This window comes from Pocillopora verrucosa, chromosome 3, assembly GCF_036669915.1.
Source record: "Pocillopora verrucosa isolate sample1 chromosome 3, ASM3666991v2, whole genome shotgun sequence".
Classification (NCBI taxonomy): domain Eukaryota; kingdom Metazoa; phylum Cnidaria; class Anthozoa; order Scleractinia; family Pocilloporidae; genus Pocillopora; species Pocillopora verrucosa.
In genome coordinates this window covers 11,866,343-11,885,722 of record NC_089314.1, presented here as the reverse complement: position 1 = coordinate 11,885,722, position 19,380 = coordinate 11,866,343, and the positions used below count along the sequence as shown (strand labels likewise).

Here is a 19,380-nt window from a genome sequence, read left to right as displayed (position 1 = left end):
TGTGAAATATGTTCCGACCAAAGCTGATCATAAATAATTTTCTCAAACACCTTCGACAGATTGAGACAGGACGATAGTTTGCTTTATCTGTGCCAGTCCCTCATTTTAAGAATGGCCAGTGAGGCGCGCTTGCTTCCATTCAGAGGGCAATAATTGATTCTTTAGGCAGTATTTAATCACCTCTTTGGTAAGAACTGGGAATCCCAAACTTACATTTTGTCGGAAACAATACTACTGGCTTGAACGAGGATGACATCATATATGTTTTTACCAGAACTGGTAGGCAGACGGGGCCTCACTTTTCTCCAGAACTCGCGAGTGTGAAGCACTCAAGGAAGCGTCACAGAACTTTATGATCTGTGGCAACCGAGTTCGGGTAGTATGTTTATTTTGTCGGTTCTGAGATGAGTCGCTTGAGTCACATGATAAATATCAGCAATACTCATCAGTTTGAGTGTGTTGTCGTCATATTGTGTAGAAGTCATATTGCAGTTAAGATCTCCTTTTACGAAATACTCTACATTTTCACTGTCAAGTTTCCCGATTAGAGATTCGAAAGGCCAAACTGATACCCATATTAACGTATGGTGGCCTACTATAACACGTGATAACTAAATCGGTTTTGATCTAGGACTTGGAATCTCCAAGCAGGATTTTCTAGGAAATCCATTTGAAGGTTGTTCTGAATGATAAAATTTATTGAGTATATTGGGTGGAGTCTGCACCCTCAAAGTAGAACATCATTTCAATCCAAATGCGTTTAAAAATTCTTAAAAAACTGTTCGCTACCTTCGAAATTAAGGTGAAGTTCTCCTTTGTTGAGACCACAGGCGGCCCAAGCTCATGTCTCGAGAAAAAGCCAATGATTAATTCATGAACACGTCACGCGTTGTGTGACTCGGTGTTAAGTGTTACACGTAAAATCAATAACACTTACTCGCATCCTGTGTGTCCGTTGTAGTTTCTGGCGATTTCTTCCGTTTTAGGCTTGCTTTACCATCACTGTTATTCCTGTCAAAAGACGAATTCAAGGCTGCACACTCCGATTTCGACCGTTGTCCACGCGGAGTTGGTTTGCGCACCGAAAAGCCTCCCGAGTTGTCTCTGTGGGGATGGGGTAAGTATTGTACATTGATCGACTGTACCACTCGCGGTGGAGTGAAAATTAACCTCGTACCCAAGTTTCTTCCGCGGCCGTGTCCAGTTTGCTTGTTCAAAGAATGGCCAGAAAGAAGCGAACTTGGAGATTCACGTGTAAAACGCTTGTTTCCAGCGAAATGCGCGGGAAGTTTTGGTATTGAGACATGTCCCAGGGTGCAATGATCTTAAATCGTAAAATATGGCCGGGGAAAAATGCCGATCGAGAGGATTTTCCGTGCGCAAACCACCTCCGCGTGGACAACGGTCGAAATCGGAGTGTGCAGCCTTGACTTCGTCTTTTGAAAGGAATAACAATGATGGTAAAGCAAGCTTAAAACAGCAGAAATCGCCGGAAACTACGACGGACACATAGGATGCGAGTAAGTGTTATCGATTTTACGTGTATAATATTCATATTTCGAAATATTTATCGTTGTAAATCGACCATTTTTTTGTTCCCCATGCTATTCCTTATAACGTGTTCAAATTTTCAACGGCTCCTCTCGTAACTTAACACCGAGTCACACAACGCGTGACGCGTTCATGAATTAGTCGTTGGCTTTTTCTCGAGTCATGAGCTTGGGCTGTCTGTGGTTGAGACCATTGTACGTGATGTTTTGATGTCGAATCAATTTCCACTCGTTCTGGTGACAAAACTTTATCAAGTGCTTGTTCGCTGTGATGAATGCTTGATTAAGTTTGCCCCCTCGGCATGCAAGTTCAGTAACAGTAGGCACGGTTTGCTGGTAGCCTCGTTTTAGTGTTAACCTATGCGAGGCTACTAGGTGGCAGATATTAAACAAGACTTGGTTCAATGAGCCGTGTAATTTCTTCGTTACTAAACAAATTCTAATTGTGGCATCGTAGCTGCTTTCGTTGAGCCAGATCGACAATAGACTCTGCAACCTCTTCTGATCTCTTCTCGTTTCCTAAACCTACGATCGTTGGTGCATGAGAATTGTTCAGTTGTGAAGGTCACAAAACACTCTGTTAGGTACATTTTCCGCTGATATTTTATCATTACGTATGAAAGACTTAGTCGGTAATCAAGCTTACTTATCAAAAGCGGTAACTTATAGGAAATAATTTTTATTGCCTCAACAAATGGATCGTGTGACTTACAAATTATTTTGCCAGTCACGCAAACATCGCTTCTCCCAGTGAGTGATGGGAATGATGGAAATATGCTTTGCGAAGCACATTCGAGAAACCATACGAGGAATAGCTCTAATTGTCGTGCTTGTTCTCACTTATAATTGTAATAAGACTTGCTTGGAATTTTAAAGATGAAGTAGTGCATCGAAAAAGATGCAAGTGTAATCTTGACTCGTGTTTGGTGAGAAATTTGGATCAGCTACAGCAACATCGACGATCTTCACTTCCGCGTCGATCGACAGGGAACGCGAATATCAAGGTGAGCTAGTCTTAATCTGTATAATTTATGTTTATTGAAAATTCAGATCTCATTTCTTGAACTGCTTTAAGTTTTATCAGCCATTGTAAGCTCATCGTTTTTTAATTCGATGACAAGATTTTCTCTGTGATATCTTGAAACAAATCACGTGTCTTTTGTAGTGACGTTGAAGTTTAACGACTGTGAATATGTGAAAGTCATATATTTGAACTGCGGATAAAGACACGAATATGAAAGCGATCTTCGCAGTAAGGAACGCTACTTGAGTATTGGTGAAAATAGGGCCTGTCCTTAGCGTTCACCCTGCGAACTTCTCGCAGCCCTAATCTTTTTTCAGAAAAAAGTCGTTCATCCCTCTGTACCATTTCCTTTTGTACATGAATGTCGTTTAACCTGAAAATCAGCTGCTTTGCAACCAAAAACGGGAAGTGTCTGAAGTGATTTCTGATAGCGAAAGCTGGCTCAAAGAGAATTCGTCAAAGCAGGTAAAATGAACAGCCTTTAAAATGAGCTGTTTACTGCCGCTCCAGCTGGTCAATCTAATTTGCATTTCCATGACTTCCAAAGCAATGGTCATAAACATACCAAATTAATTTAATATTATTGAATTAAACTCACAGTGCATGGATCAAAAATGCAAAATGATTTACTTCTCTTACTGCCCATGTTATAAACTCTTTTGCTTGATCGGGACAATAACAAAAAACTAGCACTAACCCAAGCTAATGAACAAAACTCATGTGTAAATTAAGTGGACTAAGAGTGAGGTATAATGATCAATTTGTTTCAATGTTCAGTAAACAATATAAATGCAAAACTTTGATTTTCAGATAAAAATTTTTTTCCAATATTACACCATTTACATGAGAGAAAACTAGAATATACTGCAAACAGCTTCATGAGGATCAGCCATCAAGTCTGAAAACGTCAATTAACTCAATACACATTTTTTTGTTAGTTATTAAGTGGTATTAAATTATCAGTGGAATTGTGATTGGTAATGAACCACTACAGGCTATGTTTAAACACCTGGGGGCAACAAAACCACACAAGGGGTGACATGATTATACTTGGAGGTAATGTAACATAACTCACAACTTGAGGTTATGTGTCTGGGACAATATGGGTAGATAATGACCTGAATTTCATTCCTGTTTTGCACTAGAAGCAGAAGAAATTAGTGAGACTTTGACCAGGTTCTTCTATCTAAGGAGAACAACAAACACATAACTCTAATTTGACTTCAACAGAAGGCACAGGTGTAATGCATTTCAACTTTACTTGTTCATGTAACTCCCTTATCTCCCTATGAGCAATGGAGAAATCTCCAGCAACAAAAACAGTGGAGAAAAGTTAAAGCACCAAATTAACTTACTTAATTGTTTTGTTAAGTGTACACTGAAATGTCGTCATGATAAGCTTTGAGTTTTTACATTGTAGAATAAAGTTGCAAATCGAAGTTTGAAATACCAGTGTACAAGATCGTCAAAATATCAGTCATAGCTTTAATTGTGCTTTAGTGTCAGCTCTTTAGAATAATTTATAACAACCAGGGCAAAGCCAATGTGTACTTTGTTTTAAAAACTCAGTACTACAATAATCAATACTCTAAAAAACAAATTTATTATTTTTGGACAGATTTAAAGCAGACTGACAAGGATCATTACTCAGATTGATCTCAACTTACTGGAATTGAACTAAAAATAAAATTTATATCTAACTTGGCTGAGGTCAGTCCAATTTCCTGTCAGTAATTTTGACATAAAAAGAATACAAAACATGTACATTTTATCTTTGATGTTTGATGTTTTTATATTTTATGTTGGATTTAGTTTTTGAACTACTAAGACTTTCTTTGTATCAAATGTCATGATTATGTAAATTTGTGAATATCACTTGGAGGTACAACTTGTACCAATTACCTGAAAATGACGATGATTGATGTTAAAAGAAACTATATAAGCACAGATTACATGTGATTACGATATGAACCTAGACATTTTAGGGAAAATTTACAAAAATACACAAATTTTGGCAAGCTGGTTATAATGTAAAATCTTAAGGATTATCAGGCATGTTTTCTGAGCTGAATGACGTGTTAATATAATTTTTATTTCCAGCATATAACTGTCCAAAGAGGCAACAGGATCTGAGTTTCTGAATACAGGAATAACTTGTTGTGGCATGGGTGAGTTTTATAATGTCTTAAGATGTGCAGAACAGAGGTGGATAACATTATTAGTTTTCAATCTTGGTTATTTTGTAATTCTGGGTCTGTTTTGTTTTGAGTGGGTTAATTGCTCTAACATGAATCCTTTACACCCTGACATTAGTCTCTATATTCTCCATACTGTTCTCAATACATTTCCTAAGGTGCAGATAAAGAGAATTTGTTCAATAATCAAGAGCCTCTTTAGCTGGTGATCATCTCCTTCATTCTTGTGACCCTAATGTGTGATTCAGGGTGATATTACAAGGAGAAATTAGATGCTAGTCACTCTTAGAGCCAAAGGGTTAAGTTTTATCAAAAAGAGTCACAACTGTTTACAGTCTACTTAATCATAAATAACTTTAGGTAATGTACCAATCATATTATCATTGACACTATGTTGTTTTCTCAGACGTGATAAAATAATTGAAATTCTCCATTAATACCTTAATATTATTGATGATGTTATTGCTTTATCAAACAAAATAAATGTTTGTATCTTGCTCCAATAATTAACGTGAAGAAAACAGCATGGAGTAATTATTTAAGAGACTGGCTGATCAAATAAACCTGACCAGCATGGTCTGACTAAATTTGAGGCTGTACCAAGGACAGACTAAGGTCACCAAAAGCTACTTGTAAGACCTGACATGTAGGACCTAGGAGCATTTGGGTGTTAGCTTTTGGTAATAAATATTATCTCAGGATTTGTTATAACCCCCAATTTATTGTTACACTAAGTGTAGGGAACTTGTGGTTATGTTTGTGAAAATCCAATCTGATTGCAATCCATGACAAGACCTGGTCATCAGGAATGAACAAGTCTACCCTTTCTCTCCTTTATATATATTTTTTAAGAATGGTAATGAAAATTTGTGTAAACTTCCTGCTAGAAGAAAAATTTGAGCCATAAAGTATGAATTTTTCCTCCTTCTTAAGCTAACTTACAGGAATCTTGATCTTATGGATCTTAAAGGAGTTACAAAACAATAGACTTCCAACATTATTAAAAGTTTTACATGGAATTATGAAAATAATAATTACAAAAATAAAAATGATAATAACTCTTGATTCAAACACAAATATACAGTGTTTGAAAGGGAGACCCCTGAGGTTATCCTTATAAGATGGGCCTCCTAACTAACTAACTAGCTACTATAACTAACTAACTAACTAACTTAACTGCTCAAAATCTTTTTACATTTTGACATTTCAAAATCTATCTACAAAAACAGCTTTGAAGTAACGACTGACGACTAAAATGTGTCTGGTCTGTCGAGACCAGTGACCTGATTTGTTTTGAGAAGACAAAGAGTATAACTAAATAGTTGGAAATTGTTATCCAATGTTCTGAAAATTTGATTGGGGCATCCATAACTTAAAATTGAATCATTACTATATATAACTTTGTAACCTGGCTGCTCAGCCTTGACATACAAAGTCTTACTCCTCTTTTTTTTTGTCTTATGGTGATTTAATTTAAAAGTTAGGAGTTACTCCAAAAGGTATTCTTGATTTAAGAACTGATTTTCTCTGGTTTTATCAACACTAGACCAGTAACTGTTTATAAACCTCACAATGTGGTTTTGCATGTGCTGCTGGCAGGACACCACCAATTAAAAGGCTGGTGACATCTTCATTTAAAAAAATTTTGCTTATTAAATACATTTAATGAAAAATAAATACATTAAATACATTTTAAAAAAAATAATGTGTTAACCCTCTTATCCCAAAGAGTGACTAACATTTAATTTCTTCTTTCAATATCATCCATGAATCAAAAAATTAAGGTCATTACAGAATAAAGGAAATAATAATCAACAGAAGAACTACTTGATTGTGAAACAAATTCTCCCCACCTTGTTTATCTAAAACAAGATATAAAAAGAGATAAAAAGGAATATTCAAACATAACAAAATATGATCACACAAGTTTAGAAATTAAGACGTCTGTTCATAAAAAGGTTTTTGTATATTTCAGTTCTAATATCTGGGAGAGTTGGAGTTCATGCCCCCTTTTCCTTGGTATTCTTGTCCGTTTTAGCAGCAACAGACCTTGAGGTGGATGGTTTTTCTTGGTGGTGATTTTTTTAAACAGAAGTTGATCTTTGTCTTCAAGTAAGGTCCATACCTTGAAGTCTGAGCCTGGGTGGTATATTTCCATATCAGTAAGCTTGTTTGCAGAAGTTGTCAATTCTGCCCAAATACTTCTGACAAGCAGATCCCCAGACTTCCAGGCTATACACAGACATATGTTGAGTTAATCTTGAGAATAGCAGTAAAACTGATGCAAACCCTCAATAGATACAGCCAAATGCTTGTTTTGGTTATTAGGTTGTCAACCAGCCATAAGGGTTTTCTTGAAATATAACACCAAGCAAGTTAGGTCAGTTCTTATGTTCAATGCCGGGTACTGGATATGATTTAAGCACACTTTGATTACCTTTCAAATGTGTTACATGCTTATAGGCAAAGATGTGTTTACAAATAATTTATGTTTATCTCTGATGCTTATCTCTGAATTAGTTTCTGATTTTGTTTGTTCACTTTTAGGAAATGGCACGACCTAGTAATGACAAGTGCAGCAGCTCAGTGGTTTGCAGTGATGACCCTCCACCTCTGAGTATTACACTGAAGAAGGCAAGAGATCTGCCAAACGAGACGGAACATTGGAGCTCAGTTGATCATCCAGTTGACATTCTGCTCTTGACTGTGGAGGATTGCGAGTTCTTAGCTTGTTATCATTACCTGAAAGATTCCTTTAGAAGCTATGAGAAATCCATTGGATTTGTATATTTTGGAAAGATGGGTGAAGATAAAGATGGGTCACTGAAAGTTGCCCTAGTGAGGTGTTCTAAACAATCTTCATATCCTGGAAGTTCTCAAACTGCCACTAGAAATGCTGTCACACTCCTGAAACCCAAGGCTACCTTTTTGGTTGGTTTCTGCTACAGTCCTAGGACTGGAAAAGCCCAGCCAGGAGATGTGGTGATATCCTCAAAGCTTACAACAGATTGTCACAAAACCCCAGTGAGTAGGGATTTTGGTAACCTTGTCAGAAGTGCAGCTTATGGATGGAAGGCACCATTAGAAAATCCAGAAGCACGAGAAGTCAAAGTACATTGTGATGGAGAGGTTTTTAGTCGCCCTGATCTGATTGGTGCTGAACAGCAATGTCAATCACTCCTTAGTGTAACTGCAGTTGAACTGGAAGGAGAAGGTGAGAATTACTCTTAGGGTTTCTCTTACTTGGTACCCGGGACCATTGTGCAGAAAATTGTTTTGCCATAACAAGGATTACATCTATTTGTTGTGTTCAGTTTGTTACAGTATAATTTAACCCACAGAAAGAACTCTCTATATAAAGCACTGTAGAGATATTTAAAAGACCTACTTAAGCCCCCTAAAGACTATAACTTAGCTCACCACTGACACAATCTCACAGTTGTTTCCAAAGTTCCCTGAAATGAACAATCTTCCACATTAGCTCTCTCTCTCGGTATGGCTTTCCAGACATCTGACCACTCCTGACAACCACAACAACTACCTCTTCATGACTGAGTCCTTAAATTCTGAAAGGTTACAACACAACTATTTTGGTAGTAATTTTGCATCATAACTACATGATCTAATGAAATGTTCAAGAAAGTTCCATGGTATGCATGTCAGCATGACTAGGCATTCTAGAAATTTCTAGAAACTTATTTTAACAGTCCCTATCCATAACAAATTTGATATAATGTTACCAGGATCACTCACACAAAGCTGACCAAACCCAATTACACAAAATGGTCAATTAACTCTATGTCAACTCTTTCTCATGTGTCTGCTTTGGGCCTAAGCACTAATTGGCATAAGTGAATTAAGATGGAATTGTCATTCATATCTTTGTATTATAACTTTTTGATCTCATCTAAGTGACCCAGTAACAAAAGTATTGCTACAGAGATGATTGTTCCCAGTCATATTCAAAGGTGCACTCTGTGCAAGAAATAAATTATGAGTAGTCTCAGAGGTTTATGAATATAATGTGTATTACATTACACCCCCAAATTGATGTTCTCAATCTCTACCTCTGAGCTACAGGGTTGGAGGGGAGATTCTGGTCACTATTCTATAAGGCCAGGTTTTTGTAGGAAGAGAGAAAGTTAGCAATTTTTTTGTATGGGGAGTGGTCACCACAAGTGTACAATGGTAATGATTATTACAGCGTACCCTCCACCCTGATGTCCTAAAGCTTTACTCCTGAACTACAGGAGGTTTCTTGTTGCTAAACTATTAAGCTAGGAGGAGGGGAGTTACTTCACAACTTTTTGTAGGGGGAGTGGTCAGCACAGGTGTACAATGGTAATGTGTATTACAGTGTACCCTCCAACTTGTCGTATTTTCAAGCCTCGTCTCTGAAACATTGAAAGCTTCTGGCTGCAAGAATATTAAGCCAGATTCTTTTTGGAGGCGAGGTACTCAACACTTTTTATTTGAGGAAACTCTATCCTGAATTCCAAATCCGTACTCTTTAATATACCGCTTCTGACCAAAAAGGTACCCTGCCCTACTCACTGTACTCTCTAGGAAGAGTGGTGCTAATTTACATACCTGCAAAAAAACACCACATCCTTTAAAAACTTCTAGTGGCAAAGGAGAAACAAAAAGAGTGATCTGCAGATAAATGAAGTATCTTTTGACAATTAAATCGTAATTATCTCCCTATAATATCATTGTTTAAATCTATTCCAATTGTTATTGCTCATCTCTTTCATTTTTCTACCTCAGGCCTGTTTGCAGCAGCTCATGACATGAAGATAGAGTGGCTTGTCGTTAAAGGTGTTTGTGGTTTTGTACATGACGTTGCAAACGATTCATGGAAGACGTTTGCTTGTGTTATGGCAGCTTCTGTTGTATCCAACATATTGAGTAGCTCTTTTGTGTTTGAAGACTGGCCTCATTATGGAGGTACGTGTACATTTTTGTAACAGCTTTGGATGTGTCCTCCAAGAGATCTTGTAACTTGCTTGTTTTCCTCGGTATAGAATATCGTTATCTGCTAATGAGAACATGAAGACCAACAGTGGAATTAAAAATATATCAGAAAACTGATTAACATACGCATTCTTTGTTTTTCAGCATTGCTGTGAAAAAACTGAGATATGTACAAGTTCACTTTCGTAGTTCTAATTCCAATTTTGAAGTCATGAATAATGTTCTAAAATTCCAGAGTAAGGGGGTTAATAAGAAATTACTTAAATTAAATCTTTTATCTCTCGTCTTAAATTTTAGGTATTACAAATCGTTGATTAAACACGTTTATTAACCACTCCCCTCCCCCTGCCCTCCTAATTATTGTTTTCGTGTCCAGACTCTTGTGCGCAGTAAGATGAACCCAAATTTTCTTTGTTTACCTTTCTACAAAATACCTCACTGTTACTGACCGGTGTAAAACTTTTTTGAGATCTAAATCTTAGCTTTTATTCCGTTCCAATGAATGGCAATTCTTGTAGTCCATCAATTTTCTCTTCTCTCTTTTATTCCGTGAGCGGGCTCACAAGAGATTTTGATCTTCAGTCAGCACTTATTTCGACTCCTGCTTGTCACCCATTTCAAAAATTTAGTAAGGTGTGTTTTAATGCTCATTACAGTTTGACTTTCCTTTCCCTTTTGCAGACATCTCAATAGGGGAGGAGAGTTGTAAAAGTGATGATCCTCCAGAAAATAAACGTAGAAGGCTAGCAGGTATTATAATTATTTAGTGAAGAAATTTCATAGTAAGCTTTCGTTTTGATAACTTCCAGTATACTTATAGTGGTTGAGTGTCCGAGCGAGGAATTTGAAGGTGTTAGGTTCTATTCCTAGTGAAACTTCAAAGTTTTTCCTTGGTCTCACGTATATGACAAGACAGTAAAACTTCTTTCCTTTCCCTTTTCTCATACCAGTTTGTCTTTCTTCTTCAAGAAACAGTACTCCGCAAAATTTTATGAAATTTAAATTCATTAAGTTTTATAAATTTCTCATGAGACGTTTCACGAGGAAAGGAAAAAGTTCCAATGCTACAATGAATCTGTTGAGTTAAAAAATCTGGTTTAATTTTTAACTCGTGAATTGCGCGCATCCGCAAAGCGAGTTATGGATACGATGTGAGGAATGGCATTCGCTCGCTCGCTCGATTCCTGTAAACTTTTTTTAGATTTTAGGCTTTTGAGTGCATTTGATAGTTTTTGGCGAGCAATAAACAGACGAAATGGCGACCTTTGTTACTAAGAATAGTGGTGGGGTGAAAAAGAACCCAATGATAATCTTAAAAGAGGTTTTTTTTTTCGTTTTAGCTTCAACAAGCGGCACCAGCGACTGGCAGGCATGCAAGGATTCACACTAAAATAACAGAACAACCTTCGTTTTTCATAAAATTGTAATTTACAATCCTTGAACTTGAAAACAATCCGAAGATTCATTGAAAATATCACTTACTGCGAAGCGCTCGGAGTTTACAGATGTTCAAAAGCTTTTTCTGTTATGGCGTGAGGTTGAGGACAAAATTGATCATTACGTTTCGTCGCGTGTGTTTTTCCTGTGTGAAGCAACAAAAGATGCCGGCGACTGACGAAATAACAAGTTAACACGAAAATCAAATAACACCTAAACAAACAGTTTTAGCTACCGATTTTCAGTGAATTTTAAAAGAACAATTTTCTTTTAAGTTTCAAGACAATTTGAAGATTCAACATACATACAACGTACTAAAATGCGAAAGTTACACACCACAAAATTGGTAAATAGGCCTGAAATGAAATTCTATCTTGTTATTGATTATACGTTGCCTAGCACGTGACTTAAATCTACCCAGGCGGAGATCCAAAATGACGGTGGCAGGCTTGGCTTAGTTATATCACTCAAAACTCGTTCTCGTTTGTCTCATTTGATAAAGAGGGAATCGTTAATGTTTTCATTAAGACAGTATTGCCTTGATTTTCTAATATTTACAACGAAAGACAGTAAATTTCACTTTTCACTCACATTTACTTCCAACCTTTTCTTTTGAACCAGAAACAAAAATGATAGACGTTTAAAACACATGACATCATCCACCTTGTCAAATGTAATAACATGATCATTTCAACTGTAATGCCTTCTTATCCCAAAGTTACTTTGTTTCTTTGCTACATTAGCGAACACTGAACTACTGCTCGTACTCTAGATATGACAATCAACCACAAAATTCCCTAAACCAGATAACATTAAACATAATCTAAAAAATCATGTGTCAATTCACGAGTTTGCTCACAGAGCACTTTGATTTTTTTTCACGTTTGTTATCATCAAAGAACTTTCAAAAAGTCTGAGATAGGAACAAATTCACTTTGGTAGCTTTAATTCCAATTTTGAAGTCCTGGATAACGTTCTAAAATTCCAGATTAGAGAGGGTTAATAAGAAATTACTCACTTCTGCATCTTTATTGTATTTAATAAGTCTTAAATCTATTTTCTTTGTCCTAGATTGTAGGTATTACAAATCGCTGATTAAGCACGTTTATCAACTACCCCCTTCCTCTTCCCTCCTAATTATTGTTTTCGTGTCCAGACTCTTGTGCGCAGTAAGATGAACCCAAATTTTCTTTGTTTACCTTTCTACGAAATACCTCACTATTACTGACCGGTTTAAAACTTTGTTGAGATCGAAATCTTAGCTTTTGTCCATTTCAATGAATTTCAATTCTTGATGTCCATCAATTTTCTCTTCTCTCTTTTAAACTGTGATCAGGCTCACATGAGATTTTCATCTCCAATCAGCACTTAATTCGACTCCTGCTTGTTACCCATTTCACAAATGTAGTGAAGTGTGTTTTAATGCTCATTACAGTTTGACTTTCTTTTCCCTTTGCAGACATTTCAACAGAAGAGGAGAGTTGTAAAAGTGATGATTCTTCAGAAAATAAACGTAGAAGGCTTGCAGGTATTGTAATTATCAAGCTAAGAAATTTCATATTAAGCTTACGTTTTAATAATTTATATTATACTTATAGTAATGGAGTGTCTGAGCGCGGACTCCAAAGGTCAGAGGACTTGATTTTTTTTTGTCCAACGCTCGTGGCACAACGATTAAAGACATTTCCTTATTCTTTTATTATAACAATTTATTATTCTTGTCCTGGTTTACTTCAGCTGCTTCAATGCCGAAAATTAATGATGGATCATAAAATGAAAATAAGATATTGTTTTGGAGTTTCTCCCCTCGCACTTAACTCGGACTTTGCACTCGCCCCACCCTTTCCTCTGTTTGACTGAAATGCGCCAAAAACTTGCATCTGTTCTGCAGGCAAGAGTTCGTGTGATTTTGGAAACTTGGTATCGTATGCTTACTCATCCCAGCAATAAAAGTTGATGTTTGTTTTGTTTATTTTTCAGAACCGTTGAATGTTGAGAAGTGCCAAGAGAAGCTAAAATCTTATTATGACACCTTAAGTAAGGTGAAAATCGTTCCATGGGACGAAAACTCTTCCATTGAAATTAGTGAGATCTACACACCTTTGAGTTGGGTGAGAGATCACTGGAGACCCAGAGGAGTGACACAAGAGGAACTTGAAGACTATGCCGACATGTTCATGGGAAAACGAATACTTGTTTGTGGTCGGCCAGGAATTGGTAAAAGTACGTTTTGTAAGAAGGCTGCGTATGACTGGTCGAAAGCCTTAAAAGAAATCCTAATGAACTTTACCATTTTGCTTCTGATTAAGTTGAGAGATGTGTGTGATTTAGAAGACATCCGCGATGTTTTACATGCGTCTAAATTGCTGGCCAGTGATGGTCCGATCTCAGTTGATAGTCTCTATGATTACATAATTAAAAATCAAGATAAAGTGCTTCTTATTTTGGATGGCTACGATGAGTACAGCTTTGCAAAAAAACACTCACCTATCCTTGCAATTTGGAAAGGCGAGCAACTAAGAGATTGTCACGTTATTGTCACCACGCGTCAACTTGAATGTGACGAGTTAAGAGGCCCCAGCCACGTTCAGTTAGAAATTCAAGGTTTCAAAAGCTGGGAACGAAAAAGAACCTATGCGAGAAAATTTTTGGCAAGTGAGCAAGATTGTGACAAGTTCATGTTGTACCTGGAAAAAAAAAAACTCTATGACATGGCAGAAATACCTCTCCTCCTACTGATGCTGTGTACTTTGTGGGAAGAGAAACGTCACGAAGGACTGCCAAAATCACGGGCCGACATATTCATACAATTCATTCAAACCATGCTAGATCACAAAGGTGAAATTCAACAGCCTATGCCATTTCAGAAAATGACCTCAGCGGAAGCCGGAGAAGACCTTAGTAATCTTGGAAAGGTTGCCTTTAAAGCACTTCTACAAGACCGTCTTTACGTACGCTGCAGCGAACTCCCCGGCAATATTTCAAGAAGTTTTGAAAAATTAAGAGAAGTTGGGCTTTTCCAGATTGTCAATCTTCCGAGTCTCAATCCTGAGAAAGGGGCCTATTTCATTCATAAATCCGTCCAGGAGTTCCTTGCAGCCTGGCACATTAAGGAGGAGGTGTTATCGATGAAAGGAGAAAGTGCGCCTAGCCTTTCCAAAGTTGAATCATTTGAAAAGATCAGGAAGATGAATGAAGTTCTGAAATTTGCCTGTGAGCTGTCAACAGAAGCCGCTTACGCAGTTTTCCGTCATGTAGCGTCTGTTGGAAGAGAGGAATCTTTTCGAACCGAACAGTTGTCTCAACGTCAAGAACTTTGTCGTGGGCTTATCTCGCACAGCTACTTTTGTTGTTCGGCCGAGAAGAGGCGAGATCTCTGCTCAGTGTTTCCCTCTTATACCGGAGGTGTTTTGTCTCTTGATTCTAACAAGCTGAACATCACTGCAAAAGAACGTTTGCTGAAATCTGGCATGACACCCAACGTTATCTTTTTTTCTTCCATCGAAAATTCTTCAGAGAAAAGCTATCGAGACTTAATCGCTGTAGCAGAGGACACAGATGCTGTATTTTGTAGCCGTTCGGGCGAAAAGAAAGCCGCAGATTTGTTGAAAATGTTCCCGCGTCGTCCTGTGAGCGAGTTCTTTTTGAGGAGAGAGAGAAAAATCATCGTTTATGTTTGTCGTTTATTGAAAGAAGAAGATGTTGGCACTTTTCCGACTGAAATGCTGCGAGAGCTCATTTCGCTAACAGAAGAGTCTACTCGAGTGAAGCGTGTTGGTGATCCGTTGAATGAACAAGACAACGAAACAACTCCGTGTTTGACTCAGAACACTTTTGGCATCACTGATCGGACTCCTTATAGTCTTTCCTGTCTGACTCATATTTATATTTACCACATTGAAAGGCAGGAGATGAAGATGCTAGCTGATTTCTTACCTCTTTTCACTGCTCTGCAAGGTATAGTTATTACTGGCAAACCCTTTGAAATCATTGATGCTCAGTTGACAGAGACCCTGGTGTCTCGTATCATCTTCAATGACGGACTTCGCCAATTAAACCTTAGTAATATCAATTTAACAGCCAAACCTGCCGCAGCTATCGCTAGATCTCTGCACCAGGCTCCTGGCCTGCGCTTACTACATTTGTCAGAAAACCCTCTTGGTGAAGGAGTAAGTGTTCTCACTCAATATCTCAGCCGTGTTCCTCACCTGAGTGGGCTGTACCTTATTAATGTTAAAATGACAAAGCAACAAGTGAATGATTTGAGTGCAGCTGTACGTCAGAGTAACATCAACCTTTTGCAGACACCCTACCACGTAAGTTTTGTTATCTTTGTTTGCATATGTAGTCATTATTCATGTCTATTCTGTTCAATTTACTGTGGTGTTGTGCTAAGAATTTTTACGCCCTGGGTTCGTGGGGCAAGTGCGATATTTCCTTTGCTTTTATGAAACAAGATTGAAATTTACCTCATGAAAAGTCACCACTAGTCAGTTCAAATCAGTTTTATACATGTAGTAAGTGAATGCGTTACCATACTGTGCGCGTGAATGTGAGAACGGCCGCGTGTTTTCAGGTACTATTGAAAGAAAGTTAATGTCAGTGTTTGGAAGAGATCAAGGAGCTACTTTCTACACTTGTCTTAAAATTTAGGAAATCTGCGAGTACTGATTTTCAAGTTTTGTTTATTCGTTTAGCTATTTTTTTCCTTCTGAAAGTGGTCTTGATTTCCGTAAGAGAAACAGGAATTGAGGGAGCAAACAATTGCTTGTTTTGTAACACGAGCTGAGCATCTGTCTGTAAGAAATGATTTAGTTTTTTCACTTTGCTTTATTTACAGCTCTTAGGAGTTGTTAAACAATGTCATGCTTTAAAGCTGAAGCTTCTTTCTGAAGGAGGAAAAGTTAAACTTCAAGGAAAATGTGGGATGTTTCTGGATGCTCCGAGAAAAAATTTTTGATACCCAAATATTCCCTTAGAAAGAGCTTCTGGAATAGTATTTGGGAGTTTTGTAGACAGATGGTTAGCATAAATCTGTAATTTTTATTTGATTGATTAACTCAGTGGTTTGCTATATCATTTAGGTTTTGAAAAAGTGCAGTAAAGGCACAGCAGAATTTTTTCCCTTAAGCTTCCTTTCTCACAGATTTTCCTCTTCTCCCTCTGGTCCTAACCAAAAGTTACCAGGAACATTGTCAATTGGAAAAGAAATGACCAAGGGCTTCCACTTGAAAAGTAGTAGAGAAAGAATGCTACTGCTGTAAGAGAGATACTGGTTCAAATTTGGCAGGCAGAGATTCTCAAATGTCAACCGTGTACAGTTACTTTGATCAAACATGTTTTTATCTTACTCTATCCAGAGAATTTCTTGTTAATCAGCCTGTGTAAAAATAGCAATGAAGGTTGCATTTGTCTGAATCAAACTTGCCCTTACTGGTGATATGTCTTTACATTTTTTATATTAACTTACTAAGCAGACTGCTAAGCTGATGAGCCGCTGAACTACAAAAATATTGCAGCATTTGAAATGCTCACAAATAATGTCCACTTTTGCAGTTTCCTGAGTTTGAAAATGAGTACTAGCTGTGGATGAGCCACTAAGTAAATATTCATAACCTTTAAAGAGGAGACATCAGCAGTTCCTTGTTCTCACATGAACTACTGAGCCTTTTCCTTAAAAGGTTACCTTTAGTTGTATTCTCTGCATGGGCTTGTCAGGTCAAGTAGCTATAAGACTCTAGGAGAGGTGGTCACTTTGATGTTATGTATATTTTTTGAACACTTCAGCTTATTTCTCTAATAAAATAATCAGTATGGGCCCCACCATGGATGTAATTGGAATATATCTAAATTTTGGTGAGCCTTGTGATGTTTGCTTACATGGAACGTTCCTTAATATAAAAGTTGTTTTAAATTGACTCAGTCAAACATACTCATGGCATAATTTCTCTTCATATAAAAAGTTACCAGGGTAAACAAGTTGGAGTTCAGGTGTATGTTGTTTGACAGGATGATGTTGATTGTTGGTTTGTGATTTATGACAGGATCACAAAGGGAATGTCAAACCTGAAGAAGAATGGTCAACAGATGAATACTCGGGAGATCATTGGAGCGAATCAGAAGAAGAGTCAGATCCTGGGTCAGGTATCAACTCAGGTGATGAGGAGGAGCCTGGGTCATTTACCACCTCAGGTGACGAGGAGGATCTTGGGTCAGGTACTGACTCAAGTGACGGGGAGGATCCTGAGTTAGTTATCAACTCAGGTGACGAGGAGGATCCTGGGTCAGTTACTGACTCAGGTGATGAGGAGGAGCCTGGGTCCTGCCTGGAAACATAACTGACTGGGACTGACTCAGTAGACCGCCTGAAACTAAGGAAACTTACCATTGGCCAGAACTGTCAGGCCAGACCAGTCCATCCATTGATAGAATTCCTTCAGATCTGCTCAGTTAGAGAAGTCAATACCTAAGTTGTAGTCATTGTGTTGAACAAAATTTGAAAACAAGGTTAGGAAACCTGATTAAACAAAGCACATTTCAAGATGATTGGTTGGTTTGGTAGGTTTCTGACCAATGGTGGGAGACTTCAGTGTGGTGATCAAATGAACAAACAATCAACTGTTGGATGAAAGATAAGGAAATATATTCTTAGAGTCACTTAGCTCAGGTAAATTGGTACCCTCACCAACATGGTAACTCCCTCCCACAACATTGCTAAGAACATGTGGGATGTTCCTCTGGAGTCAGAGTGTCTCATTCTTGAAATTGATTGTTGGATTTGGATATATTTTAGGTTATTTTTCAATGTCCAATATTGTTGGTTGTAGTGTGGATTTACAGCTTTGAGCTTCAAAATTTGGTTTTCATGTCTTTGAGTTAGAGACTGTGGTATTTTTTGTCATTTTTAGTTTAGTAGGCTAATGGTTATGTGCTGCCTTGGCAATTAATTAATTCATTAGGCTGACTGTCCCTACTTTTGATGTAAATGTAAGAAGTCCTCAATGCAACAATTCTTCATAAAATCATAGATATTTTAATGTGGCAAAGAGCAAAACTTCAACTATACATTGAAGTCTTCACTAAAAGCAAAAAAATGATGTGAATATCAATTTCATGATTTAGGATCAATATTTTTCTTATTTTCATGGCATTCAACATACACTGTGAATGAATTTAGCTGTTTGTTAATTTGTCACAGGCTTCTGCCTGGCTAAATTTCTAAATATTCCATTTGATATTAACGTAAATAGTGCATTGTGGTTGACATTCAGTCGTCAGAGCTTTCAAGAGTCAGTTGAGTTTGATGGAAGAAGGGAAACTGTGTTTGACAAGTATTTCCATAACTCTGAAAAGTAAAATAATTTAACATAGTATAGTATTGGTTGTACTCTCAAAATTGTCAAGTGAGTTACAGCTAAGTCATGGTTATATTATATCATTCTTATTTGAGAAACTGGAATTGTTCCTTAGGTGACATGTGCTATTGTGGCTGCATGTACACGGTACACATTGTGAGATACTGACTTTATCTCCTGATACTCATATATTAAGTCTTTTAAAGTGCCAATGCATTTTCTGGTTGATAGCTTTTTTAAAAATTAGAAACATTCGACCTTAGCGCCCAGCAAATTCTCCTTGACCATTTTTTTGCGCATTGAAAGTGCGATTTAGCGACTAAAAAGTGTCCCCATTAAGCGCGCGGCCAAAACGATCATGTTACATTGCGGTAACGTAGAAAACTGTGAAGACACGTCGGCAAGTATGGTGGAGAGAGGAGAAATCAAGAGGAAAGGACGAACGTATTGTGTGGCCAGCGCCCCAAATGATGTTAGTTACAAGATTAATACACATATACCGGATATTTCTATACACCACTTTCCAAAGGGTGTAGCCGTATGACTACAATGGACGCGAAGTCGTCGAGATCGAGGAGATTTTACTATTCAATGTCGTTGGCCTCAAGATCCGTACCGGTGTTACAGCGGATTTTGGACGTCCTACCCCCCCCCCCCGTCCAAATCTGCCAGCGAATATGAACCCCCCCCTCCCCATCAAACTTTCCTTTAAGCGGCGTTTGTATCATATTTTTTAATTGATACCATTTTTTTTTTGGGGGGGGGGGTATAAATCCGCGGAGGATCGTTTTTCCCCCCGACAAGTGGGTCGCGTGACTTGCGAAATTGTTTTGCCAGTCACATAA

At 37.6% G+C, this 19,380-nt stretch overlaps 1 protein-coding gene across 4 annotated transcripts; it reads left to right on the top strand.

The window, feature by feature from the left end:
* Nucleotides 1–2,323: 2,323 nt before the first annotated feature.
* Nucleotides 2,324–17,726, top strand: LOC131783617 (NLR family CARD domain-containing protein 4-like). 4 transcript variants are annotated; one of them, XM_066163253.1, is made up of 10 exons: nucleotides 2,324–2,554; nucleotides 4,193–4,284; nucleotides 4,675–4,742; nucleotides 6,745–6,824; nucleotides 7,317–7,983; nucleotides 9,537–9,716; nucleotides 10,425–10,493; nucleotides 12,640–12,708; nucleotides 13,161–15,496; nucleotides 17,225–17,726. In XM_066163253.1, exons 3-10 carry the CDS (start codon nucleotides 4,739–4,741, stop codon nucleotides 17,516–17,518), a joined length of 3,699 nt encoding a protein of 1,232 aa, XP_066019350.1. In that variant the 5' UTR covers nucleotides 2,324–2,554; nucleotides 4,193–4,284; nucleotides 4,675–4,738; the 3' UTR covers nucleotides 17,519–17,726. The 4 variants fall into 4 exon arrangements, with proteins under 4 accessions (XP_066019350.1, XP_066019349.1, XP_066019352.1 ...); XM_066163252.1 differs by lacking the exon at nucleotides 4,193–4,284; XM_066163255.1 differs by lacking the exon at nucleotides 6,745–6,824.
* The last annotated feature ends 1,654 nt before the right edge of the window (nucleotides 17,727–19,380 follow it).

What these genes read in the sequence shown, in the direction of transcription:
- LOC131783617 (XM_066163252.1), top strand. An exon ending in AGTTGAACTGGAAGGAGAAG is followed by an intron (nt 7,984 to 9,536) that starts GTGAGAATTACT and finishes TTTCTACCTCAG; the next exon opens with GCCTGTTTGCAGCAGCTCAT. An exon ending in TAAACGTAGAAGGCTAGCAG is followed by an intron (nt 10,494 to 12,639) that starts GTATTATAATTA and finishes TTCCCTTTGCAG; the next exon opens with ACATTTCAACAGAAGAGGAG.